This window comes from Populus euphratica, unplaced genomic scaffold, assembly GCF_000495115.2.
Source record: "Populus euphratica unplaced genomic scaffold, PopEup_1.0 scaffold19.1, whole genome shotgun sequence".
Taxonomy (NCBI): domain Eukaryota; kingdom Viridiplantae; phylum Streptophyta; class Magnoliopsida; order Malpighiales; family Salicaceae; genus Populus; species Populus euphratica.
The window spans coordinates 2,953,011-2,980,348 of NW_011499853.1; the positions used below are offsets into that span (position 1 = coordinate 2,953,011).

General features: G+C 31.6%; 2 protein-coding genes and 1 pseudogene across 3 annotated transcripts; all 3 read left to right on the top strand.

Moving 5' to 3' along the window:
• The first annotated feature begins 3,092 nt into the window (after positions 1–3,092).
• TIFY8 (TIFY domain protein 8) lies at positions 3,093–8,267 on the top strand. Of its 2 annotated transcripts, XM_011021434.1 has the most exons (6): positions 3,096–3,850; positions 4,776–4,963; positions 5,072–5,517; positions 5,637–5,724; positions 7,630–7,825; positions 7,920–8,267. In XM_011021434.1, the coding sequence occupies exons 1-6, from the start codon at positions 3,565–3,567 to the stop codon at positions 8,000–8,002; spliced, it is 1,287 nt and encodes a 428-aa protein (XP_011019736.1). In that variant the 5' UTR covers positions 3,096–3,564; the 3' UTR covers positions 8,003–8,267. The 2 variants fall into 2 exon arrangements, with proteins under 2 accessions (XP_011019737.1, XP_011019736.1); XM_011021435.1 differs by lacking the exons at positions 7,630–7,825; positions 7,920–8,267 and adding an exon at positions 7,456–7,623 and having other exon boundaries at positions 3,093–3,850.
• Positions 8,268–20,100: 11,833 nt separating this feature from the next.
• Positions 20,101–23,847, top strand: LOC105122360 (gibberellin 3-beta-dioxygenase 1-like). The gene is made up of 2 exons (XM_011021436.1): positions 20,101–20,812; positions 22,982–23,847. Exons 1-2 carry the CDS (start codon positions 20,343–20,345, stop codon positions 23,538–23,540), a joined length of 1,029 nt encoding a protein of 342 aa, XP_011019738.1. The 5' UTR covers positions 20,101–20,342; the 3' UTR covers positions 23,541–23,847.
• Positions 23,848–24,859: 1,012 nt separating this feature from the next.
• LOC105122421 (ammonium transporter 3 member 2-like) lies at positions 24,860–26,963 on the top strand (annotated as a pseudogene).
• The last annotated feature ends 375 nt before the right edge of the window (positions 26,964–27,338 follow it).

Here is a 27,338-nt window from a genome sequence, read left to right on the forward strand (position 1 = left end):
CCGTGGGATTAGTCGTGGTGCGCGCAAGCTGGCCCGGACACCCACGTTAATCTAAAAAAAAAATACCCTTGACCCTTCTCTCTCTAAAATAACCCACCAAACACTTGTACTGTTATTTTTAAATGTGACAAGATAGTTGTCTTACTTCTCAAACATAACATGTTATGAAATTTAAATATTTCCAGATCGAAGAACATGCATATACAATAGCTCTCTCCATCTCTTACCAAACTAATACCCTCGACCCATAACCATCTAGGTGGTGGCCAAGTGGTAAGGACTTGGGATTAAGGGGTTTGCTCCCTCTGTGGTCTCAGGTTCGAGTCCTTGGTTGCTCATATGATGGCCACTGGAGGCTTACATGGTCGTTAACTTCAGGGCCCGTGGGATTAGTCGTGGTGCGCGCAAGCTGGCCCGGACACCCACGTTAATCTAAAAAAAAAATACCCTCGACCCTTATCTCTCTAAAATAACCCACCAAACACTTGTTTTTTTTTACCTAATAAGTCATTGTTATTTAATAATAATTATGGTCATGCTAGCATCTTCATATGGTTTGGATCTAAAAACCCTATTTGTTGTTTATGATTATCCGGACTACAGGTATTACACTTCAGCTCCCTACTAGAATGCAACAGTACAAAATTATTTTATAATTATATGTATTTATAATTGTCTAATTATAACTTAAAAAAAAAACTGATATATTTTTAATGTTATATGATGTGCTGGTAAAGTATTTGATAATAATTTAGCACATGTGTTGACATCTTATCGAAACGAGTTAGATAATCAACATGTTATCCATATATTTTTCGAATCATTTGTTTTAAAAAAACTTAACTTCATGGAATTATTGTTGTTTAATATTTAAGAAACTTATATTTCACAAATCATGTGAGTGCCTTATTTGAATGAAAAATTGATAGTTGTTTCGACTATTTGCGTTAGTGGAATGAACATATAGACATCAATTATTCTATTGATATTTTTTTAGATAGTTGAGCTATATTATCCATATTGAATAATGCAATGGTTCAACTACAGACAATATATCTCAGCCAACATCAATTCGAGTGATGCTTTGCACATTATAAATCATCGCGGTAAAAATAATGATTATAACTGGTTATGCCACCATAAAGCTTATGTATCACAACGAGATGTATATAGGAATAAAATATTTACAAAGATATATCTTGTGATTAGAAATGATCAATATTTAATTTTATATATGAGTATCACACATCAGGTTATTATTCTGAGTTCCAATCAGGTTTCTATGACTGGATACAAGCAACATACCAAGCGGATTAAAAATATCGTAATAAATTTTTTTTATATAATTAATAAATGTTAAACTTTGAGTTTTATTTATTGATATTTTAATTTTACATTAATATTTTATTAATATTAGGTTGGTTTTATGGTACCGAGGGTTAAGAGGTCGCGTATGTACTTCATGATATCAACAAAGAAAACAAATGATATACTTATATGTCCCTGTGATTCAATTTTCACTGCATTGGACTTGAAACCTTTAAAGAGAGGTTAATCGATGATGATGCCATGATAGAGAACGAGGCCACCCAGACAAGGACAAAAGTTGGATCCAATCATGCTGTTAATGAGCTTGAATCATCCAGCAAACGATGTAGATGTAGATAAATAGATGGGTTATGTTGATATATTTTGGGATTTCAATCACTAAAATGTTGTATTATTTAAGTTTTTAAGATTCATTTTGCATGCATATATGTTTTTTTATTTGCATTCATAGGGTTACTTTATAATTATGAAGTGTGAGAATTTATTGAGTATAGTTATTGTGATTCTTCACAGTTTTTTTTAAGCAAGATAAAATTTTAAGTCTAGTTTTTATATAGAAAAAAATTTGCATGAATTTTGTTAAAATTGATTTTTTTTTTAATTTTCTAAAATTATTAACTAAATTAAATTCAGATTAACAACCTAGTAATAAATCTCATAATAAATATTTTTTTGTTAGATTTAAATATTGAGGATATTTGTTACTAGAAGGGGCAACAACCTTACTGTCAACCCTCTAGCTCAACTAGTCGATCGATTGAGGTAATTATATGAACCAATTGACTAGTTTATATAAAAACTATGATTTTATAATTTTAAATATATTTTATGAGTCAAAATATATATATTTATCCAACTTATAGACTAAAAAACCAGGTCCAATATATATCTTTTCAATGTCAACTAATTTTTTGATTTTAACTAACCATTACAAACCAGTTGACTAGCTTATCTTTCTTAATAATATTCGAATTTAATTGATGCCACAATTATAAATTATAATATCAATTAAAATTTTATTATAATTGTGGTTGTGATATTTAATTAATATCACAGTTTAAAATTATGATATTTAAAAGCATGATATCTCACTAAACTTTTTACTGTTATGCTAATTAATCATTTCCTTTTTATTTTGTATGCTAATTGTCTAATTTGTCTAAACATAACTTAAACCTTTCTTATTAAATGTATTATTACATGACTTAAACCTTTCTTATTAAATGTATTATTCATACACTTTTATATATATTTGGTATTATAATAATTTTTATAGTTATAATTTTTAAAAAATAATTTTTAGCTTTTTTTAACTAAGATCCAAGGAAAAATTTATTAAGATCCGTGAAATAGTGTTCAAAATAGAAGTTTGTCAATTTTTTTTTTTAAAATTAATGTTTTATATTTTTTTAATGTTATGATATTAAAAATAATTTTTTAAAATAAAATATATTATTTTAATATATTTATATAGAAAAAACACTCTTTAAAAAACATCTATTAATATACTGCCAAAAAAAATTAAAAAACTCCAGAACATATGATTGCGGTAAAACGCAAATCCAGCCAAGGAAACAAACACACCCAGAACTTTATATCAAGATAAAAAAGCAGTCTTTACATGAATGATTAGAAGTCCCGGGTTGGGTTTTGCAGTTTTTCCCATGATGAGAACACGGTGATTAGACGTAAAACAAATGCACGTGGGACGTGAAGGTGAAACCGTAATAAAATCACCACCGTGCCCCAAAAAGCAATGGATTGAGAGGAACAGTAATCACAGATTAGAGGGATCCCTGCAAAAAAACACAAAACCCTAAAACACGAGGTCCAATAGCAGCAAGGAACACGGCAAAACCCTCTCTTTCCTTGCAAGAACAACGACAATCAAGCACACTCTCACACAACCTTTATACCTTTTTAAAAAACAAAAACAACAAGCCTACAAATATTCAGGCACAGAGACAGTGAGTGCGGGGAGAAGAAAAAATAATAATTAATCAATTAAAAAATAAAAAAATTGAACAAGATCCTCCTCTCCCAGAGAAAGACAGAACCTTTTGCTTTTTAATGCTCTGCCGCTCCTAAAAATTCAGTCTTTGAGGCCCCTTTCTCTCTTTCTCTCTCCCTCTCTTTACTTTCTTGAAAGTCGTTCTCTCTTTCGTTTTTACTCCCTCTCCCTCTAAAGCGGAAGAGAGAAGAAGCCATGAAGGAGAAGCTTGATATGAAGAGGAAATGGCAGTAGCATTGACAATGGCACAACAAAGCAAGAATAACAATGCCAACAGTAGCCATAATAATAGTGTTTATGTAAACAACAGTACTGCAACAAGCCAACAGCAACAAAAACAAGATTTGAAGGCAATGTTTCATGATTTCTTGGGCATGAAAGGAACTACAGATTCACCTGTTGTTTTAGCTCCAAAAAATAAAGATGGGTCTCCTTCTGCTTCTGCTTCACTTGGGGCTTCTTCTGGTGGTGGCCGTGGACCTCTCTCTTCTACCTCTGATCTAGTTTCTGGTCAGTACTTGCTCTACAGCTTGAAAGCTTCTGTCTTTTTTTTGAGCCTTATAGGGTAATGGGTCCTTTTGATTTTTTGTTTTCCCTTTATTGACGTTGAAACTCTTAAAGAAATTCTTTTTCTTTCTCTATTTAGTTGGTGGGTTCTTTTTATCTAATTATGTTTTATTTTGTTTAGTTAATTTTCCCTCTCATCTTGTTATTATCAAGAGAAATGGAGTTCCTTACTCCTTTTTTCCTCCATGATCTAGCGGGGCGTGTGTGTGCGTGTGTGAGAGAGAGAGAGGTTGATGGTCCGTCTTGATTTTTCACTGTGATGTAAAGAACACTATCTATTTTCAGGTAGAGAGATATGGATTATTCTTTTATTGATTAGTTTTAGGGAGGTTGTTAGCTTCGGCAGGATTTCACTTCGTCTTCTTTCTTTTATTTTATTACGAAACTTGATCTTTCAGTTGGGAAAGTTTAATTTGCAACTTCTTGCCACTTTTTTTAGTGTTTCCTTGATTTGTATACTAAAACATCTTCATCAAATGGATTTTGCCAAATGTGGTGTTTTGTGGTTTTCTTTACTCAAATGTTGTTTCCTAAAGAAGTAAGAACAAAATTGAAAGTGTTCATGTATATACTCCTTTCCTTTCAAAGATTCCACATTGCAAGTTGAAAGGACTGAATTAAGCATGTCATTTGCAATTTACGCCAATATGCATTTTGGTCGAGTTAAAGGGCTTTTGTACTTGTAGCTTACACATGTTGCTTTTCCTTCTGTGGAGATATTTCATCAACTACCTCGATAAAAAGGACATTGCTAAGGTTGAACTTCAGTTGTTGAAATTGCTTTATATTTATTATTGCTTGTGTTTTCTGGTTTCATGATCCTACCAATCATTTTCAAAGTTTGATACTTTATCATTGATATTAATAGAAAGGCAGGCTGGAAATCATCTTGAGGGGATTCCATTTTATGGTCCACGGAGTGATATTTCTGGTCCTGAGATAAGCAACAGATTAGCAGGAAGTAAGCGGAGCAATTCAGATTCTGCTTTTACAGGATCAAGGGATGGGATTCCACAAATGGCTCATGATTCAATCGAGAGCCTGCATTTGATGAAGGTAGATTTGAGATTTAATCTTGTGGTTTGTCTTCCATTTTAATGAATGAGAAGAACTTCCCATGTGGTTTGTTTTTGTTAATATTTAATTTTTCATGTTGAGATTCAGATGCTAAAAAATGGAGGTGGCAGAGAGCGGCCTAGAAGGTCCAGCGATGACGAGGTTTTCTATGGTATGCAGCCAATGAGGCCGAGTTCTGCATCGCTCATACTGCAACCTTCTGCTGGCAGTAGACTTGACGCCAACGTTTCCAAACAAGATCGATCCATTCCCATGGGGATAGGTGCGTATCCTCCGCATGGTGGTCAATTTGTTCCTTTTACGCATCAGGTTCCCACAAACAGATTCAGAGACACAAATGCTGGTCTTTCAATTGTCTCACAATCTGCTGCTGATGAAGGATCCAGAACTGGAATCAAAGGCCCTGGAATTCTGAGTTCTATAAATGCTGGCAGCGGTATCTCTGAGAAAAATTCATCCAGAGGGCTGCCTAGTGGTGGAAAACCCAAGACTGGGATTCATATTTCAGAGCCAGAATCTTCAAATCCTTCAAGGTGAATTATATAATATAGTACATTATCTTCTACGCTTCTCAATGTTAATTGTTTAATTGATGCTAATTATCACCCATTAAAAAGAACTTGATACCATATCTCTTTGGTTTCTATGGCAGTCGGCAGGGTTTAACATCTGCCAGTCGCCAGATGACTATATTTTATGGTGGTCAAGCTCATGTTTTTGATGATGTCCACCCGAACAAGGTTTGTTTTCCTTTTGTTTGCTAATAAGGGATAACCTTTTTACTCATTGGTTTATACAGTTTCTTGGATGGAAAGCTTATTTTACATGCTCATGTGCAACCTGCATCAGTTTATGCTAGTGAATCACCTCAAGAAAAATGCATATTGGTCGAGTCATATAAAAATTGTAGTTGCAGCCTTCTGTCATTGAGAATGTGAACCTATGCCCAGGGAAGCAGTTGCAGTTGTGTTATTAGTTCTGGTCTGCAAATATGTTAATAAATATTGTGCTCTGTTATTTGGAAAACGGTTCTCTGTTTTCTGAACTGTGCATGTGAAGTGAACAAATTGTGTTTGATCTTACAGTTGGAAACATGTCATATGAATGTAAAGTATGGATTTCTTAGAATTTCTATGTTCACTTTGTGGAATATGATTCCAGATATACCTCACTGTCGAGTTAAGAGTTGACTTGGTTGGATACATGTTGAAAGTAGCAGAATTCTCTTTTGAATTAATTTGTCATATACAATGGCAAGAAAACGAAAAGGAGCTACAAACTGACACCTAGTTCACTAGACTGCAGTTATTCAAGTGAGAAAGTCCGATGATGGTTTCTTTTTAGAGTGGTAGGATTACTTTTTATACATTACCTGGCAGTATTTTCCCTTAGTGAAAAGAGAGTCACATGAGTATCTATGTTTCAAGTAGTTCCTTTTCCTTTAAAGTGAGCACATATCCATGTTTTAAGTTGTGATCTCTCTTAACCTTACCAACCTTTTTTTTTTTTCTGGTATCAGTCGTGTCTTTTGAATTCTGTTCATCTTAAGTTTATTGTGTATTAATACAATTGGTGTGTTTATATTCCTTGGTGAAGCTTAAGAGAGGATTGATTTCACGTTATTCTCTTTCCTTGCTCTCTAAACTTTGTGGTTCCATTTTTTCACCTTTTATGTGCTCAGCACAGCACTTTACTATCATTATTTCTGTCAATCACAGCAATTTTCAAACTGGGTAAAACTGTATGGAAAGGCTACTTTTTACTGGTTGCTTGGGCTTGCTAATGTGCATTCCTCATTCTTTAGCATTTTTTCCGTAAATCTGTTGCCTGTTTTCTAGCATAAAGTGTGCTTAATGTTTTCACTTTTTTATCCTCATCATGATAGCAGTGAAATGATTCATAGTGGTCTCCAAGAACGTTGTGCTTTTGATTTATCTAGGCTTTCAATATGGAAGCTTCAATTTTTGTAGTTCTGCTCAAGAAGTTAAGATAGCCATATTGGGTCATAATTGTCCTGATCATTTTTCTATAAAATGCATCGTTTCTTTCTTGAACTGGTGAAATATCTTCATTACAAGTTTGAATATTAAAAGCTGCCCATCATTATGTACAGAACTTCCTATTCCTTTCATGATGATGGGCGCTTTTCCTTTCTGCTAAATCTTTATTTGGTCCCTATAGGACTGTTTCTATTATTCATTTATACAACTTCTAATACTTTAATATGCTTATGAATGACAATATTTATGTTAATTTTGTTCACTTTATAAAATTTAAATCCTGGCATAAAGATGCCGGGTAGCAATCTTGTGCCAAAGACCAGCTTTAATGTTCCGATAAAGGCACCAATTGCGTATTTGTCAGCCTAGGCCTCAGACAAGATGAATAAAATTGGTTTTCTGTAGATTTTCTGAGGTAAATCACATAATACTTTCTGCTGTTCATTTCTTCCTCTTACCCTGCATGCGAAGGCCTCGGAGACTCATAGTCAAAGCTGCAAAAGGTAACAGGAATCCTTGGGGGATTTATGCTATTGTTTTCCTATGGTGTTCGACTCAGTTATTTACATCTGGCACAAGTATTTATCTCACAGTGCATAGCCAAATTGGTGCCTTGACCATTATGTGCTGTCTGATCTATTTCAGGCAGATGTTATAATGGCCCTGGCAGGTTCCAACGGAGGATCATGGTCAACAACCTACTCACCAAAACCTACTGCAAGGCCAGGTTGTGAAAGTTACATGACCAGCAGTGGGGAATACGAACTCCATGGGAGGCTATCTGTCACCGGCAATGCTACCCGGGGAGTTGTCTCTAGTGATCGAATCTCTACACCAACAGGTGAATATTCATATTTATCATCCACAATGTCCTTTGCTCTTTAGAGTTAGGAAATGACTTGCTTAAATTGCTCTGTTCGTTTGCTAACCTGCAGGAGGTCATCATGGCAGCATTGTAATAGCTAAAGAGATGAGAAACCCAGTTCAGGCAGGTGAACCCAGTAATGAGGAGAAATGAGAGGTCAAAACTCTAAAGTTGAGAACTTGAAACAGCCCTAACATTATTTTAGATAACAGCTCTTTAGGAAGAAGGAGCTCTTTTTTTTGGTCTTGCTTAAGCTCTTCATTATTGTCCTTTTTTCTCCTTTTTTTTTGCTTCTTTTTTGGAAAAGAGCAAGGGGGAGGGGAGCCCTTGTGTATAGAGGACTTGTATCATAATCATAATCAGATGCCACCATGATCAACCTTTTGATATAAATCTCTGTTGTTTATCAATTTCTCAACTTGAAAAACCCCCCACTCCCTTTGCTTAAAACTAGTAGGCATTTGCAAGTACAATTCCACAACCTTTTTCTCATAAACAGCAATTCAGGCATGCTTGGGTGGCAGCAGCATCCTCCCATCAATCACCAAACCCTTGCTTAGGTGAAAGTGAGAGTTCTGTGCTGAGTGCGGCTCATCAATAGCCCATCCTGTGCATATTCTTGTAGGAGACTTGTCTCTATGGGCTCTTGACGAGCCCGGCTCATGCAAGTTTTGCTGGGATAAAAAAGATAGAGCCGAGCAAATGGTTTGACCCGTTCGGTTTTGATTTATTTAGTTCGAGTGTTTTCAAAAACTGAACAGAATTTATTATGAGTCGAGCAAATGGTTTCTTTTATTTTTGATTGATTTTTTATAAGAATCATTAAAATGAAAAAGGGCTGAATATCGGTTTTTCTGCTTGTTCGATTCTCAAAGAGAATCTTTACAAAATGATTTACCTAATTGAAGAGGCTGAATATCAAACAAGCCAAACCGAAAGAACCAGGTTATGACAACTCGGTTCCTTTTTTTGGTTTGAACCAAACAATGCACGACCACATACTAATTTCTTGTAGACCCACGATCACATTTGCATTATTCAATGGGAATTGGGAATCATACATTTTCTTCCTTCTTATCATTATTTTATGATTTCTTTTCTCGACCATATCCTGGTTTGGTCCAGCAAATTAACTTGAAAAAACTCATAACCTAGAATCTAACTTAGTTTGAGTTTTCCGTTGAAAAAAGATAATGACATAATAAAAATCTAGTTGACTCGACTAGGTTAGTTTACGATCTGGTTGATAGGATCAAATTTAGATAATTTTTAGAATTTTATATTTTAAATGAATGAAACAATACTATTTTAATAAAAATTATTAATAAAAATTGACCCAATGACTCATTTGTAGATTGAATTGATAACCTTATAACCCGAGATTTTTTCCAAGTTAGTCGGCGAGAAGAAGTTCTTTAGCCCATCAGCTACCTGGCCCTTGTACCGCTGCAACATTAGTTTCTCCTGCTGATGGCTCCAGGCCCAGAAGCGGCGTGATCCTTATTATAGTAGCCAATGGGTTTCGGGCCCGAGATCTTTCAGGAGACGCGTGTTACTGCAAGACCCAATTAATTAATTAAATAAATAAGAGAACCTGTCCAGGCCTATCCATAAGACGTCAGACCTTTGCTTCTTATGAAATAGGAATTTTCTCGAATTTTCCATTTCAGCATTTTGCCAAATCTTGTTCATAGAAAAGGTGATATTTGACTTGAAAAAAAAAAAAAAAAACCCAAGTGATCGGACTGTTGCTTCATTCTTTATTAAAAATCAAGAATACCCGTTAATTATTTTTTATTAAAAATACCCATTTCATTCTTTAAAGAAAAAATATTAATTAAACAAATAAGTTTGACGAGAATATAGATAAATTTATTAGATCATCCAAACTCAATTAGAGCAATTTTAAAGTTAGTTTAAATTTAATTTAGAATCACAAGTTTTTTAAATTAATGCTAAGTTACATTTAATAATATGATAATACTGGTTAGTGTTGGACATGGAAATATAACAGTCAATCATTATAAATCTTCATTAATCAAGTTCTATAATTAAGTCATAGTCGGCTATCCCATTCCTTAATAGATCTTATCTTATGTTTTTATTTTTTAATTTTCAAACATTATTGTTATTAATTCACATATAGAGATGGAACACTGATTTTTAGAGCATCAAACTTCATAAACTCAAGTTACTCCATCTTGCCGACATCATTAAATACACGACTCCCCCCTTTCTTTTTGTAATACTATGAACACTTTCATTCCACTACACTCCATAATTATAAAAGAAAAACCATCATGATCGATAAGTCATGTTGAGTTCTAATTTGGGGTCGCGAGCTTGTTTGGGCCATCATCTATGGCTACAGGGGACCATAATCTGATTAAGTTATATGTCCATTTGAGATGGTAGTATATATAATTTTTTAAAATATTTTTATTTGTTTGATATTAGTATATTCAAACAATTTAAAAATATTAAAAAAATTGATTTAAAATAAAAAAATCTAAAAGCATAATCCGGCCGCACAAACAAATATTACCATAGTAACCTATGGTTGATGAAGTCTTTGATGCAATGCTCGTTATCAAACCCAAAAAAAAAAAATCTGAAATTTCCATGGACTTGAAATTTATGAAGAGTTTTACATGTCTAGTTGGTTCAGATAGTCTGTCTTCCACCGAAGTCAAGTACAAGGAGACAAACCCAAAAGGCGTATCGAATTTAGATTTGAAGTTAACAGTTTCAAGACTTGATAGTTTGATGATGAAGATGAGGAACATTAATTATGTTTTGTTTTAAGAACTGGGACACGTACCAATGCACCGAAATACATACATATACATATATATACCCATATATTTTATTGAATATACACACCACATAAATATCTTATAAAATATTTTAACTTAGATATTTATATAAAATATCTTAGATATTTCTTAACATATTTATCTTAAAAAATCTATATAAATAAAGTTTTATCTCTATAGATAAAAGGTATGTTAGAACTTATTTCTCTTAATTTTATTTCTTTAGAGAACATAAATCTAAAAAAACACAAGTATAATATAAGACTTAATAAAACTTAAGGAATATTTAAATTTAGAGAATATTTATCCTCACGTCACTTAAATAAATATTATATTAAATATTATATTGATTAAAGCTTTTGAATGTTTTTCTTGTAGGTGTCATTGAACCCACCAAGTTCTTCAAGTCATGTCTTATTAGCCTATGAAAAGTGTCCATAATTTTTTTATTAAGAGTTTTTCTAACCTCATTAATTGGTATTGTTTGTCGGAAACTGATAAAAAATATATCAGTTTTTAAAACTTGTTTTTGATATTTCCATGTCATACCATGACACACAACTTAAACACTCAATGATTAGAACACAAGATAAATTTACTTGTTATTACGAACACTTCTATCTAACCAAACCTTCAGCAACTTATAAGTTAGATGCAACTCTTCACCCAGACTATGTTGGCAAACTAAGATCAAAATCAGACCTTATCACCCTAACAAGTTCTGGCAACTATGATAACACACTTAACTCCATCACTATCACCTTTAACCGCTTCCAGTGCCTGTAACTCATTGCACTACCCATAAGAGCTTGGGCATAATGACATCTAAAAGAGTATTTTGCCTTTATACTTGTCAAATCCCTTTAGGAGTCGCTTGCTTTATTGCAATACTCATGTATATATTTGGTATTCTAGACATGCTCCCTCAACTATAGTGGGATGAACCTTTGTTACCTATCCTATTATTTCACGCCAAACTTTTTAGGCTCCATGAATCCCAATAAATCACTTCATGATGTATGATTTTCAATAGGAATGTAAGTGTACGTTTGAAATAATAACGATGTATATTTGACATATATTTCATAACTATAAATTTTTAGTGAGGGCTGTTGACCACTCTTTTTGAAGGGAATTGACTTGATTTCCCTAAAGCAATATTTTCACAATCACCAGGGGTTGATCTTAGATCTTTCACTCTCCAGTATAGTCTTGATCTGACATATTTTTCAGATGATGCCAAAGAGCTTTTCACAAATTAGCTAGGGGTTGATCTCGGATCCTCTATTCTCTAGTACAACACCTAGCATGGATTGTTTAAACTAAGAAATCAATCAATTGACCAATATATTAGTCTTATGCCTTAAAATCTTGGATTTTTGGAACTCGTTGTGTTGTGTATTATTATCTATTGTCAAAATTTTCCAATAGACGATGAAGGTAGATTTTTCTCTAAAAAGAAAAAAAGGAAACATCAACATTGTAAAATATGAAAAATTTGTTATCATAACTATCCCATTCATTTTGAAATAGGCAATGCATTGGTATAAAATCTCTTAAATTATTTTTTTAATTATAAAATATTTTTGAACTAGCCTTTTCTATTTGAAAACCCTTTTCTTTCAGATAAGATTTTAAATAGGAAAAAACTTTACATTATAGTATGCTAACTAGATAGGGTGTGCACTATGCTGTGGGCCAACTCAATCTTTCTCTTAGCATAAAAAAAAATGCTAAAGCGATGCAAGAGTTTCTAGACAAGAAAAAATTTCTAAGCTTGGATAATTGATTTAATTGAGTTTAATAAGCTTAGTTAATTTAGATAATACAGATAAAAAATAAAAATACAATAAAAAAATTAAAAAAATTCACAAAGTAAAAAAGATTAAAAAAACCCCAACTTTAGCCTATCCGGATTAGCATGTTAAGCTTGTGATCTGGTTGTGATATTAAGGTAACCTTGTCAAAAATATTGAATAAAAATATGAAACATAATTATCAAACAACTCAATGTTAAAAAGAAACTGAAAAAAAATATTTAACACAAAAAAAATTTAAATCAGCAGGGTTAACATGTTACCATGGACACAAGATTGAGATCACCTTCAAATTAAAATTGAAAAAAAAACATGAAAATCAATTCTTAATAAATCAAATTTTTAAGAGTGAAATTAAAACAAAAATAATTTTTAAAAAAGACCAAAGTCGATGAGTGTTGGTATTAGAAAATCATGGCCTAGGTTACATTCTGCTTTTAAAAAGTCAAAAGACTAGAATATCCTTAATTAATCTCATCAAAGCTAATGGATCTCGTGAAAAAAATCATATTACCCTCTATAGTAAATTTATTGATTTTTAGATGGAATTATAAAATAATAATTATACTATTTGTGGTGAATAATGATATATGTCTAGGATCATATTCAATCCTGCATGCTTATTAGTTTTTTTATTTTTTATTTTAATGAATCCACCAATTGACAGGTAAGTTCTAGTAATCAAAATTTAAGATCGAGTTATTAAATTTGACATAAGATTTGAGTTAAGGGTAGAGCGGGTTAACCCGAATCAATTTAAAACAACTTTATTTTAAGATTGTTTTAAAAAAATTTAAACTAGATTTTGACTGATTAATGAGTTTGACCCATCAAGTTAATCAAATTAATTTTTATTTAATTTAATTTGAAATACAACTCATGACAGGTCTTGGATTGATAAATCATTAATCAATTCGTGGAGTTCAACGAATTTAAAGACACTACTTAAGATAGCCCAAGTTTAAATAATATACCTAGATTTCAAATATACCGGTCCTGAATAAATAAATTATTCGATTAATTTATCGAGTTCAGCAAATTTAATAACATTGCTTAAGATAGCTCAACTTTAAATAGTATGCCTAGAGGCTAAATATGCCAGATCCTGGACAAATAAGTTATCCGATTAATCTAGCTAGCTTAATAACATTGTTTAAATAGCATAAATTTAAATAGCTACCCAGATTCCAATTGTGATATATATCGCTAACAATTCTGAAATATGGCTTTATCTACAAAGATTTTTTAAACTTTATCTCCGAAGTAGATATGTGAGATATCTTTTCAAATATAAGTAAATATCATGCATGCAAGCATTCTGTCCTATCTACATCATAGAGCAGCCCTATCTACTCAATTAACTCTTGTTCATACATCACAAGAAAAAGGTAGGGTGGTCGAATTCATTAATTATTGAATCTAGGTAATCTTACTCATGCCCATTAATTTTCCTAGGAAAGTAGCTTATTTACTAGGTTAATTTGGGCTCAAGATGGGTGATATCGTTGCTAAATTAATTTCTTACAATATTACCATGCCACTTTACTTTAAGCTGGTTGATATCATCTCTAATATTTTCAAATTAGTTTAAACATACGTTAATCAAAATTAAATACAGGAATTCTCGCATAAATCACTTCCTTGAAGGCATAAACATGTTTGTACGATTTCATTAATTAAGTCAAAGAAGTATATTTGCAGAGATTTTCTTGCTAGAAATATGTTCCATAGTAGAAGACATGTCAATGGAAATTGAAGTTAATTGATGTGATCTTCACGTGAAGTAATCAGACTTATTTAAAAGCTTTTCCTTAAGTCTTTCGAAGATTCCATTTGTCTGTGCAGTCAATCACATTTTAAATTGCGATTGATTATATAACAATTATTAAATGATATTTTTTTCCAGCCGATTACTCAACCAAAACCGTACGGAGAAACCATTGTATGTTAGCCTTAATTGAGTGTGGATTGCAACAGTGAACTGACAAGATTGGCCTTTATAAAAATCAGACAGTGCTGTCTTTGAAGGGTAAAATAATCTTTTTGCTATGTTAATTTGTCTTTTAGAATTGTTTAGGGTATTTCAATCTTTCTTTTGGTTTTTGCATAGTGAGATTATGTTATCTTTAAAAGAAGAAAAAATTATTAACTATGATTTAGGAGTTTTTCCAGATTTTTCTTATTACATGCACTGTATAACTACTTTATTGTCCTTCAAATAAAAAAACTTTAGGCTTTGCTTTAGAGGGCATGTTGGTATTTTCATGTTGGTTGGTTTTTTAATTATCTGTTGGTTTTAGGAGTGATTTGATAATTTAATTAATAAATAAATAATACAAAAAATAAAACTTGTTGGCTCACAATAGGGAAAAACCTGTTTTCTTAGTGTTTTTTGATTTGCAATTGCAGGGGCTACTTCTTTATGCATCACGTGTGACTTAATTCTTGATGGTTTGAAGGCAATTGATTTTTTTTTTAATTTTTTATCTGTGGTTTTTGTGGTTGCTCTTGCAATATTTAATAGCAATCCTTCAAGTTTTTGCCTATAAAAGTTGATTTTTATTTTTTTCATTGTTATTTTTTATTTAAATTAATTTAATGAATTAATTTTTTATTTAATCCTCATCAATTTTTTTTCATTTCAAATTTGATTTTTATTTTTTTTATTACTATTTAATTTATTTTGGATGGTTTTTGGAATTATTTGTTTGCAATTTCATCATCATTCATTATATTTACATATTAGATTTTATCTTTATTTTTTTTTGCTATTTTTTAACCTTGATAGGTTTTTTTGATTTTTTTAATTTCATGTTTTAAAATTAAATTAAGGTTCTTGATTAACCATGAGTTTATGATTTAACGGGTTGTAAATTTAAAGGTTTAACGAAAATTTGGAAGATTCGCTTGAGTTCATCTATTATTTTTTTCTCTTTTTATTTTTTAAACTCATGCTTTTTCATTTTATCATTTGTAATTTGATTTAACTAGATATTAGGCTCCATAATATTTTCTTATGTATATAAGATTTTTCACTGATTTAAAAAAAATATTGGATTTTTTTATATTTTGTTCTTTGTTGAATTTAGCTTCTTTTAAAGGAATATTTTAAATTAAATTAAATTAATTATTCAATATTTATTTTAAAAATATTTATTATTTAATATATCATTACCTTTATTTATCTCAATATTTATTTAAGGCTAGAAAAACAATATCTAACATGCAATGTACGTAATTTAGTCTAATCCAGAGCGGAGTGGGCAAATAGGTCACGTAATTGTTTGCTTCTGTGATAAAAATCATGTTTTGTGATTTTTTAATTTTTTTTAATCATTTTAATGGGCCACACTTACAAACGCTGTCCAATCAGAATCTAACATGCTTAGGCACGCAGACCAACACACTTTACGTCCATGTTTTCAATGATTGAAGAAGGATTGGTATGGATGTCCCCTCTTTGGCATTTCCAGTGATTTAGGACGAGCAATATAAGTCTAGCTATATATGTAGGCGGCAGGCCTATCTAGAGCCAAGCCACGTAGCTCTCATTTTTCTTTTTCTTTCCCGGTTTCGTTTCTTCCATATATATATATATATATGTTAATCTTAACTTGTTCTCTATTTTATAATTAGACTAATGAATAATGACATTAAAGTCATCTTTTAAATTAATGTGTTCTCTAATTTACAGCTTGGGAGTACCTGATTAATGATTAATGACCTGAATCTTTAATTTTATTTTGAACTTAATGAAATGCATCTTAAAGTAACATAAAATAATAGTTACTCTTAAAGTGGACGAAAGGAAGGGTGATATTTTTATGATGAGTAAAATAATTATTTTAATCTAAAAAAGTGATATTTTTAAATTATTTTTTTTTTCAAATTTTTTCAAGTAATAACTTTAGATTGTAAACTTGTATAAACCCATCATTTTGTTTTTAATTAGAAAAATTAATATAAAAGATAAGATTCAAACTTGATAATTAAAACTTTGATAATATATTAAAAAAATCATTTCATTTTAAAATTTTAAAATATTGAGTTGGGTCTAAAATATAAGTTTATATCAACTCTTCAAGAGGTTGAACTTAATAAAAAAATAATAAAGATATCACATTAAAAAAATAAATTGTAAGTAAAAGCAAGAGATGAAATGTATTACAAATTATGTTAAGATGTTTGGGTATCATGAAGAATGGTTAGAGAACTCAAAAAGTATGGTGCTTGACATGTATCACCAATCTATGGAGTTTCAAGAGGTCAAATGGCAGAAATGTGACACATGACATCTTAAAAAGAAGAGTTGATGAACTTGATCGTCATGCTTTTAATTTGTTGGTGAGAAAAGAAAAAAGAAAATTATTGAACCTTTTTCATGCAAGGAGTATCACACTTTATTTTCAGTTGTGTTCTTACTATAATGTTTAGAACATTATTATGTTGTTAATTGTTCATACTTGATTCTGTATATTTACCAACAAAGCTCATTTAAGTAGTAATGCAACACTTAATTTGTGTTATTAGGGTCAAATATACATCATGCATTAATTCTCTAAAAATCTTTTCTTTAAACTTGAATGCAAGCAAATATTATTAAAAAAATTATTATTGAGAAATAAATATTATTGCAAGTAATTATTTCGATTAAAAAACTTAGATTATTTAATGAAACTTTAAGATTATATTAAAAAATAAAATAATAATTTTCAATAATCAAAACTCCAATATCATCTTAAAGTAGCTTCAAAAGACAACATTAATGACATCATTGCTGAAAAATAATATAAATCATATCTTGAACCTAACCTAACAGCTTAAATTATAAGGTTGAACTGGTTTTTTGATATAACTCTAGATCCTTAATAACCAAGCGGTCACGAGTTTAAATCCATTATCCCTGTTTATTTTGAAGCACAAGATAGTGTGGGTCTGTACAAGTTTTAAATTAAAATAGCTTTCATTTAAATTATTGAATTGAATAAGTTCTTTGACAACTATAAAGATCAGATAAAAAACACATAATATATCCTGATTGTCCAAAATCAGATGTTTATTGGACTAAATTAAATTTATTAAAGATTTATTAATTAATTTTCTGAAGAGTTTGATTGAAAAAAAAATTTTGAAGTCAATTTGGGTTGTAATTGGAAGAAATTAAAGTTTTGTGGTCAAATTATAATTTTTAAGAGTCAATTTGGTTAAATCAGGGACTTTATTGCATAAACATTAATGTTTGATGGCTAATTAAAGATTTAATTGAAGAAATCCAAACCAGAGAGCAAACTAGAAAATACGAGTAAATGGAGGTGGAGACCAAACTAGAAAATACGAGTAAATGGAGGTGCTAGAATTGACTAGATCAGGGAATAAATTGAAGAAAATTTAAAGTTATTGATCAATTAAGAGTTGAATTGCATAAATCAGAAACCAAGGATCAAAGTAAAAAAAAGAGCTAACTTCAGCGCCACTGTTTGATTTTCGGTAAGGATGCAATTGCATTGATTTGTAAATCAAAATTGCAATTTAAGACATGATTGAACAAGTTACAAATTGAAGATTGATTTGGACTTTGACACGTTTTTGTTGCATTTTCTTTTAAATCCCAGCTCATGAATTTATGATTTTTTTATTTTTTGATTTATGTCTTTTTTTTGCTTAATATCGATATGTATTTTATGTTGTAAAAATATAAATTTGGTAATAAAATACCTAGTTTTCATCAACTTTTGAAAAATACAAAAAAAATTAAAAAAAAGAAGAAAAAGAAATGATTTTGTGTATATGGTCAAGTATCTCGAAGCTAAAAAATCATATTATGTTTTCCATACACCAAAAAAGAGATATTTTAGCATGCATTTTGGCTTTAATAACTAGTTTATTAAAGCCACGAAAATGTTAGCCAAAATTTCAAAAATAACAAAAAATTTTATTTTTTTCTTTTAGTATGTTAGCTAAAATTTCAAAAACAACAAAAAATTTTATTTTTTTCTTTTAGTATTCGGGTACAACCTTATACGTAAAGCACATTTCGAATATCTTTTTTTTTTATTGACACTAGAATAATTAGGTTTTACCAATAAGATAAAGATTAAAGAACCTTCTTATTAAGGAGGGTTTTTTCTTGAACCCTTAGAACTAACCAATGACTAGAAAATATATCAAAATCTTAGATTTTATTCAAAATTAAAATTATACATATTGTAGCCCACCTTAGATAAGATGTATTTGGAAATAATAATACTTTATTTTTATATAATCAGTCTCCGTATTTGATCTCTGAAATTAATTAAAGTTCTTAATAATTAAAATACTAGGTGATGAATTCTATTTTTTTCATAAAAAAATTTAATTTTTTTTTATCTTATTATATTTGTCTAAATATGTGACATAACTGAATGATGGACAATCATCACACATGCGACACAAGCCACAAAGTCACAACTTCTAATTAATCATGCTTAGTTTTGAAGAACATTTTCTAATAAGCCCTGCAGCTTTGATACAAGCCATGCACGATCTCCCTAAATTAATTTCTGTTTCACATGTATTTTCTCCAACAAGCAAGGCAGCTTCAAACGAGAAAGCAGTGAAAAGGGTTTTCCTTCATCTTCAATAGCCGTAATTAATTTTCAAACTTAATTGGAATTTCCCCCTCCACAATGATGAATTTTTCTCATGACAGACCAATAGTCAGACTGAATAATTTCATCCTGGATCTTAGCAAATCTACAATTAAAGGTCAAGTTCATACTCTTGTGGCTTTACAAAAGCAACTTGGCCCAACAATGGAGCTACCTGGCCTTTACCAAAAGCTTTCCTGCTAGACCACCTCTCTATGCGATAGCTTTTCGATTTTTGGCATTTAGCGGCTGGTCTTTGTTTAGCAATGTCCGGTGGAAGCTAGCGAGCAGTGCTTGCTTCTTGAAAGTCCCATGGCAGTGTATAATTTGTCTCCTTCTCCTTCCTTGAATAGACATTAATTTGTGAAATTAATTATTAGTTCTCGTGTCCTAATTCGATTGCTGTATATCCAATAATTGAAAGATATGATTTCCAGCCAAACTTAATTGCTTGTCCTAAAACATTAATGCTCACATTAACTAGGATGTTCTTGTATTTTAGAATTATTAAAAAACAATTATGACAAATCTTTACAAAACTCCTTTTTCATGACTTAAAATTTAGATGATAGCTTAAAAAACACGGTTACTTTTAATCTAGACTAAATCTCTATTTAAAATATATAGTTGTTGGGTGAGAATTCAAAAACATTTTTATACTAAGTATAATATGCTTTTTTGATTTTTAAATTTTTAAATACTATACATATATACACGTCTATATACAGAGTTCTAACAATAATTTTGTATTATTTCTTTAATACATTTTAGAGTCACTTGTATATTGAAAAATCATCAAACACTATTAAGATAACTCCCGAGAAATGTATATGATTTATTGCAAGATTAATAAATGATTTGCTTTTCAACAGTGTCTTACTTGTGGACAAGGCATGTCTATAGTCCACAAAAGCAAAAGATAAAAAGAGGGTCCCTCTTATCATATCCAAATTCCAAACAACAAACAGTTTGGAGTTTCTGAGATGTGCCTCAACTTTCTCATTGGTTCTTCCTTCTTTTGTCTCATTCAACCGATCCCCATATCCTTCCAAATTCACAAACAGACATCACAGATCAGGACAAAAGCCACCATCATCCACCTACATTATTTAACCTAATCTCTTGTATTGATCCATTAATCTAATGTACTTATGTTCCAATTCAACTGAAAAACTCCCTCGAGCTTACTTTGTTCCCCACCCCCATTAACATTAAACAAGCATAGCTAGCTAACATGAGCACTCTTTCTGAAGCCTATCGAGACCTTCCTCACCATCCCCACCATATTGTCCCGCTAGACTTTGATTCGGTACGAACCTTGCCCGACTCACATGTATGGCCGCCTACTTCCCATGCCTTTGAGTCCGAAGACCGATTATCGATTCCCAGTGTCGACCTCAAGGATCCTGATGCAGGGGAACTGATAGGGCATGCTTGTAAGGCATGGGGAGCGTTCCAAGTCACAAACCATGACATTCCATTGGACCTATTCCATGAAGTTGAGTCCGAGGCTAGAAGACTCTTCTCTCTCCCGACAGGACAGAAATTGAAGGCCTTAAGGTCTCCTGGTGGAGCCACCGGCTATGGCTTAGCTCGGATTTCGCCATTCTTCAACAAGTATATGTGGCATGAGGGGTTTACAATCATGGGTTCTTCTATTGATCACGCTAGGGATCTCTGGCCCAATGACTACCAAAGGTTTTGGTAAGTCCATGCATTTTCATGCACGTAGAGAAATTTATGAAAGTAATTCATATATATTGCATCTTAATTAATTTGCTCGTAATTAAGGCTTATATTATATTAACAAGGAAGTAATCACTAAGTAAGATTTGAGTCATCAACCGAGAAAGAGTTTCTTAATCAACATGTTTCAACTTTAGAGTTGCCAAGGTGAAGCTCAAACCATGATCAGTTGTCCTCACCTTACATTTGTTTCCCTTCCCATCTCCAAAATTTACCCTCTCAAGCAAAACTAGCTTCCAATCACGAAATTATCACACGACTATCAATCATTATGGTATATATATTAGAGTTTTAATTACCAAATATTTTTAAGTTCTTTATATAATCTTGTTACCTCGATTTTTATAATAAAAATGAAAAGATAGTGATCATGTATAAATTTAAGTTTAAAACATCTAAAGAAGTATATTAAAAAAGATATGAAATCATTTATAAAATTTCATCTAAAACCTTAAATTTTTGAGTCGATATAACTTTTTTTTTTCTTGACAAAATTAATTGCTCATAAACAATAAATTATAAATTGCTTAGAAAATCTTTATATGGACCAGCTGGTCTATGTAGGTGAAAGCAACTTGGATTTCAAATATCTAATATGATTGAAATGAATTGCTTTACATAAACTGTCTGCACAATAATTTTTTTTTTTACTCTATGGGACACATCACATAAAAAGGAGTAAAGATATCTATAATGGCTAGATACCATGTATAATATTCGTAGCCATTGCTGTGGAATCATGTGCTTTCAGAAAGAATAAGGGAAGATAAAAATGGTTTCCTTTGGGTATCCCTCGTTAAGCTTTTTCAACAATCCAAACGGCAAATCATACTTTAAGAATCTTTGAATTATATATAAAATCATAATTCAAAAAATAACTCTAACTTTTGCTTTTGAAGGGAAAAAAAAGAGACAAACTTTAACTGATATTTAAACTTCATATGAATAAAGAAGGCTTAATTAGCACAAGTTTGAATTGACTTGAGATCCTTAATTTTAGTGCTTTGATGTTACTTCTTTCTCCCTCCCTCTTGGAAGAAAAGTTGCACTAGCTCAAGGAAGAAATAACTGCGGTTTTGGGAAGGGTTGGAGAACATAATAGTATGCAAATATCATAGAGGTGTCAGTTTCTGACTGGTTAAAAACCATTTGTATACAAGGATGATAAATATTTAACAAGAATTTTAACTAGAATCAATTTGAATAAGTGAGTTTTTTTATATAATTATTTTACCCTATCTGGTGTAATAGATATGTTATAAATACTGTCCAATTACATCCAAATCCTAATCTCAATCTGACTCAAGATATATACATTTACAATTCACACACATGTAGAAAATTTGTGGTTTTTTAATCCAATAAAATATTTACACATCCTAATATTTATATAATACATATATATATGCATAATATGTATACTTTCATCATTCAATGCACACATATTACCCTTTTATTTTATATTAAATAATAAATAATATTTGGATAATAAATATCTAAATGAATATAATTCAAAATCACATAATTGGACATAAATATCTAAATTTTTTATTTAATAAATACTAAATAAATAAATAAAATATTAATACAGTAAAAATCCAATTAGATACTCATTGTCATAAATTACAACATATGATGCTTCGAGATCCAAAAAATCCTAAACCGCTCAAAGATTGACTTTTCTACAAACCATAGTATACTCCTCTCATTGTCAGCTAGGGCATAACTACACATTCCCTGTGGGGCTAGGACCGTGGCTGGCTCCCCCATTTTTATTTTTATTTTAGATTTGAATTATGAAGGTTAATTATTGTCATAATATTTAATACTTTCTCATCTGGTCCCCAATATAAAATTATATAGTTCAAGACCCTCAAATCTTAATTAATTCCTTTATTTTATTTTTACTAGTGGCCTCATTTCCATAATTCTAGTTTAATTAGTCCCTAACAACTGTACAGTGCAATAAACAAATCATTTAGTAATCAAATTAGTTATACTGTTACAAGTAGGGATTAAATTACAAAAAAAGAAGAAGCATTTGATCTCTTGATCTAATTAATTCTGTCAGTTTTCCTAATATAATTACATGCATATATATTTATATATATATATATATATAAACAGCGATGTAATGGAAGATTATCAGAAGAAAATGAAGGAGCTAGCCATAACCCTAATGCATCTAGTTCTCAAGTCCTTGGACATATCTGAAGAAGAAATAAGTAGAGTCGTTTCAGCTGGAGGTGACAGCACTGCTTTACAGCTGAACTCTTATCCATTATGTCCTGACCCAAATCGAGCCATGGGTCTAGCTCCCCACACAGACACTTCCCTCTTGACAATACTACACCAAAGTACAGTAAATGGCTTGCAAATCTTCAAAGAAGGAGTTGGTTGGGTTCTAGTATCTCCCACAAACGGATCACTTGTAGTAAATGTGGGTGATCTCCTGCATATTCTCTCAAATGCTCAGTTTCCTAGTGTTCTTCATCGTGTGGTTATGAAAGAGAACCAACAAAGGCTGTCCTTGGCTTATTTTTACTGCCTTCCTTCTGATTTCCATATCTCTCCTTTGGCTTTGAATTCTACCCAAATGCCTCTATATCGTTCTGTATCGGTCAGAGATTATATTGGCATCAAGGCTAAGAATCTTGAGAAAGCACTATCTTTGATCAGAATTTAGGGGAAAGGTATTAGTTGTGATATATGTGTGCATCTATCTATTACATAGAAGTTATAAAAGTTAAGGATATAATCTGGAGCAAAGACACGAGACTGAGTTCTCGATCGTACTGCCTAAAATTAATGAAAGCTCTCTCTATTCCAAACATCTTGTAATATGACAGTACTTGTTTTGGCCTGTTCATGTATGTGTAAATTCATATATATGTTATTGTAATTAGCTAGCTAGTGATCAATGTGATGGATCCAAGTTATACATGGATGCTTTGCCTTAGTTTCCATGATTGGGAATTTAAATATACATAAGATTTTCGTTATACAATTTGATGCCCAACCTTGATAAACATACTATTTATCTTTCTAAGCTGAGTGGATGACAGCTTTGGAGTGTTTGATTATGATATAGTTTCTTTATTAAAGTATTTTTTATTTAAAAATATATTAAAATAATATTTTTTAGTTTTTAAAATTTATTTTTAATATTAATATATAAAAAATCTAAAAACACAACAAAATATTATTTTAAAATTAAAAATATTAATTTTTACAAAAATATTTTTAAAATACAAATTCACAAGGCTGCCATCTATACTTTAACCACCTACTTTTATTTTTTATATATATAATAATGTGGGTGTTGGGCTATAAAATAGAGCCTTCCAATTTCAAATCTTCATTCCACTTCTCTTGTAGTTTAAATATGAATTGATTCCCCTAATATAAATTAGAATCTTGATTACCTGTGAATGGGTCAGACTCACAATGATTTGTTTTATTGCAAATGGGACAAAATCAAATAACATGTTAACATCCTCTAAAGACTTTTGACGAAGTTGATGTCTCATCTTTTTCTTATAAAACATTAGCACACGATTAGTGGTTGCTTTTTTCCCCTCTAGTAGTAAACTAGGACGATGCCGGCTCGATGCCTTCCATTGTAACCAAAGAGTGTATGAGTGTGTGTGTGTGTGTGTGTGTGTGTGTGTGTGTGTGTGTGTCATGCCATCGTGATTGCCAAAATGGGACATCTGCGAAACTGCTGAAAACACATGAAGAGATCTTGAAATTGTCGTTAAAATTGGTTGGATTGATCGCCAACAATATCAAAATCATGCACAGCAGATAAGAAAACAGGAAAATGACAATGGATCGTGGACAATGGGATGAAAAGAACTAATTTAACATAGAGACAGCTTATCGTTGTAAACAAAATCATTATTCATCTAGTTATAAGCCCATCAAGAATCTGCACTATGCCGTCTTGAAACCTTCATATTTGCTCGACAAGGAAAAAAAAAAAAGAATATTGGGATAGTAAAAATGAGTAACGAGACTGCTTTCCCTCCTAATCTAATGCCTGATGAGGCCAGTCCAGACTGGTTTAACAAAGCGGACAATGCATGGCAACTAACAGCAGCAACACTCGTTGGTTTACAAAGTATTCCAGGGCTAATGATTCTATATGGTGGTGGAGTGAAGAAAAAATGGGCAGTAAATTCAGCGTTTATGGTACTCTATGCATTTGCTTGTGTGATGTTTTGTTGGGTTACATGGGGCTATCGAATGTCTTTTGGCTCTAAGTTCTTACCATTTTGGGGAAAGGCTAATGTCGCTCTGGATCAAAAATATCTTCTTTCGAAAGCATTTCTTGGAATGTTCCCCAACGCAACAATGGTGTATTTTCAATCTGTTTTTGCAGCGATTACTTTGATTTTGATCGCCGGCGCGGTGTTGGGACGGATGAATTTCTATGCCTGGATGATGTTTGTACCTCTATGGCTAACGTTTTCATATACTTTCACAGCTTTTAGTGTGTGGTGTCCAAGAGGGTTTCTCTTCAAGATGGGACTAATAGATTATTCTGGCGGCTATGTGATTCATTTGTCTTCAGGCGTAGCAGGTTACACAGCAGCATATTGGGTAAAACTTGCTCTAATTTTCCATATTCTATAAAATAAAACTATATTATATTAATTTAATGACTCACGTTGATAAAAATTAGAGTTATCGACGTTTAATAATATAACTCTAAACTAAAGAGAAATTAGTATTTGCTAAAAGTATGTAACTTAATAATCCAATAAAAAAAATAACACATCAACCATGTATATATATAAAGAATCCGTATCTAAATAGAAAAAATAATAATTAAAATAGCAAAATTAATATTTTCCAGACTTGGGTTTCCGGATCTTTGCTGGCTAAATTTAAGAATAGATTTATATATAGAATTATTGGATAAAATTTAAAAATTAGATCTAAAATTATAGTTGTTTTCATCATGCTCTTGATACATCCAAGCATCCTCGTAGATTTTTCCTACTGTATGATCTATAAACGTATCCACATGTTGCACGTCATGCATTCAGGTTTGATTAACTTTATTTAATCATTAATTAAATGGACCGATCACTTTGTTACTACATGTATATTGCAGGACGGTCCACGTCTGACTAAGGACAGAGAGATTTCCTCCAAACAACATCCTTCTTATGCTATTTGGGGCAGGATTGCTTTGGATGGGTTGGACAGGATTTAATGGAGGAGATCCTTATGTAGTAAGTTCTGATGCTTCTTTGGCAGTCTTGAACACGCATTTATGCACGGCTACTAGCTTGCTTGCTTGGGTCGGACTCGACATCATATTTTTTCGAAAAGCATCTGTTATCGGTGCAGTTCAAGGCATGATCACTGGTTTAGTATGCATCACTCCAGCTGCTGGTAAGTCCAACATAAAATAAAACCTGCAATATCAAGTCTTAAATCTGATGTATAATCTTGCAATGCAAATTAATATGGTCCAAAACTGCAATTAATGCTGGCAACATTTATGTCGCAACGATCACTATATCCTAAGTAAATTCTTCACATACATGAATTGCAATTTGATTTAGGGGTTGTGGAAGGATGGGCAGCAGTAATAATGGGGTTATGCTGAGGCTCGATTCCTTGGACAACCATGATGGTTATCCACAAGCATTCAGAAATACTTCAAAAGGTTGATGACACAATGGCGGTGTTGCATACACATGCCATTGCCGGTAGCCTTGGTGGTATTCTTACAGGCCTTTTCGCTAAACGGAACCTAAACAAGCTGTTCTTTGGGGACTCTGCGCACTATATCGGTTTATTTTATGGTTTTGATGACAAAAGTAGAATTGGTTCTGGGGTTCGACAAATGGGAGTTCAGTTTGCTGGAATCATGTTTGTTGTCTTTGTTAATGTCTTGACTACTACCATAATATGTCTTTCGATACAAATGGTGGTGCCGCTAAGAATGTCAGATGAGGACATGGAGATTGGTGATGATGCTGCTCATGGAGAAGAAGCTTATGCTATTTGTGGTAGTGGAGACAGGCATGAAAATTCTTTCTATCCAAGTTCGGTGAATGCTGCATTTGAGTTGCCAGTCACCACAAATTAATTAATAGGGCTGTTCGTCAAGTTGGGAGATGACATAATCATGTTCCTTCTTTTCTTTTTCGCGTTTTGTGGGGATCTTCAAATCATTTTCATGAGTGAATGATCAAATGCATGGTCTGGGAGAAAAATAAAGCCTAGATGTCATGTAATTACTTTTATATTAAAAAAAAAATACAATACATGGTTCCAAAATAAAATTAGCATGGCTTAAAATGTTGCATTAACTTTTATTAATATAAAGAAGAATATGGTGATGGTCTTGGTGGCTTAAATTTATATGTGCTTTTTATAGACTGTTTTTAGCGTACCTTTATTATGTTTAATTTTATTTTTTGAATTGTGAAATAAATCTATTAAATTTCTCTAAATACATCAA

Coding starts and splice junctions, on each gene's coding strand:
- TIFY8 (XM_011021434.1), top strand. CDS start 3,565: ATGGCAGTAGCATTGACAATGGCACAACAAAGCAAGAATAACAATGCC. Junction 3,851..4,775: donor TACCTCTGATCTAGTTTCTG/GTCAGTACTTGC, acceptor TGATATTAATAG/AAAGGCAGGCTGGAAATCAT. Junction 7,826..7,919: donor TCGAATCTCTACACCAACAG/GTGAATATTCAT, acceptor GCTAACCTGCAG/GAGGTCATCATGGCAGCATT.
- LOC105122360 (XM_011021436.1), top strand. CDS start 20,343: ATGAGCACTCTTTCTGAAGCCTATCGAGACCTTCCTCACCATCCCCAC. Junction 20,813..22,981: donor AATGACTACCAAAGGTTTTG/GTAAGTCCATGC, acceptor ATATATAAACAG/CGATGTAATGGAAGATTATC.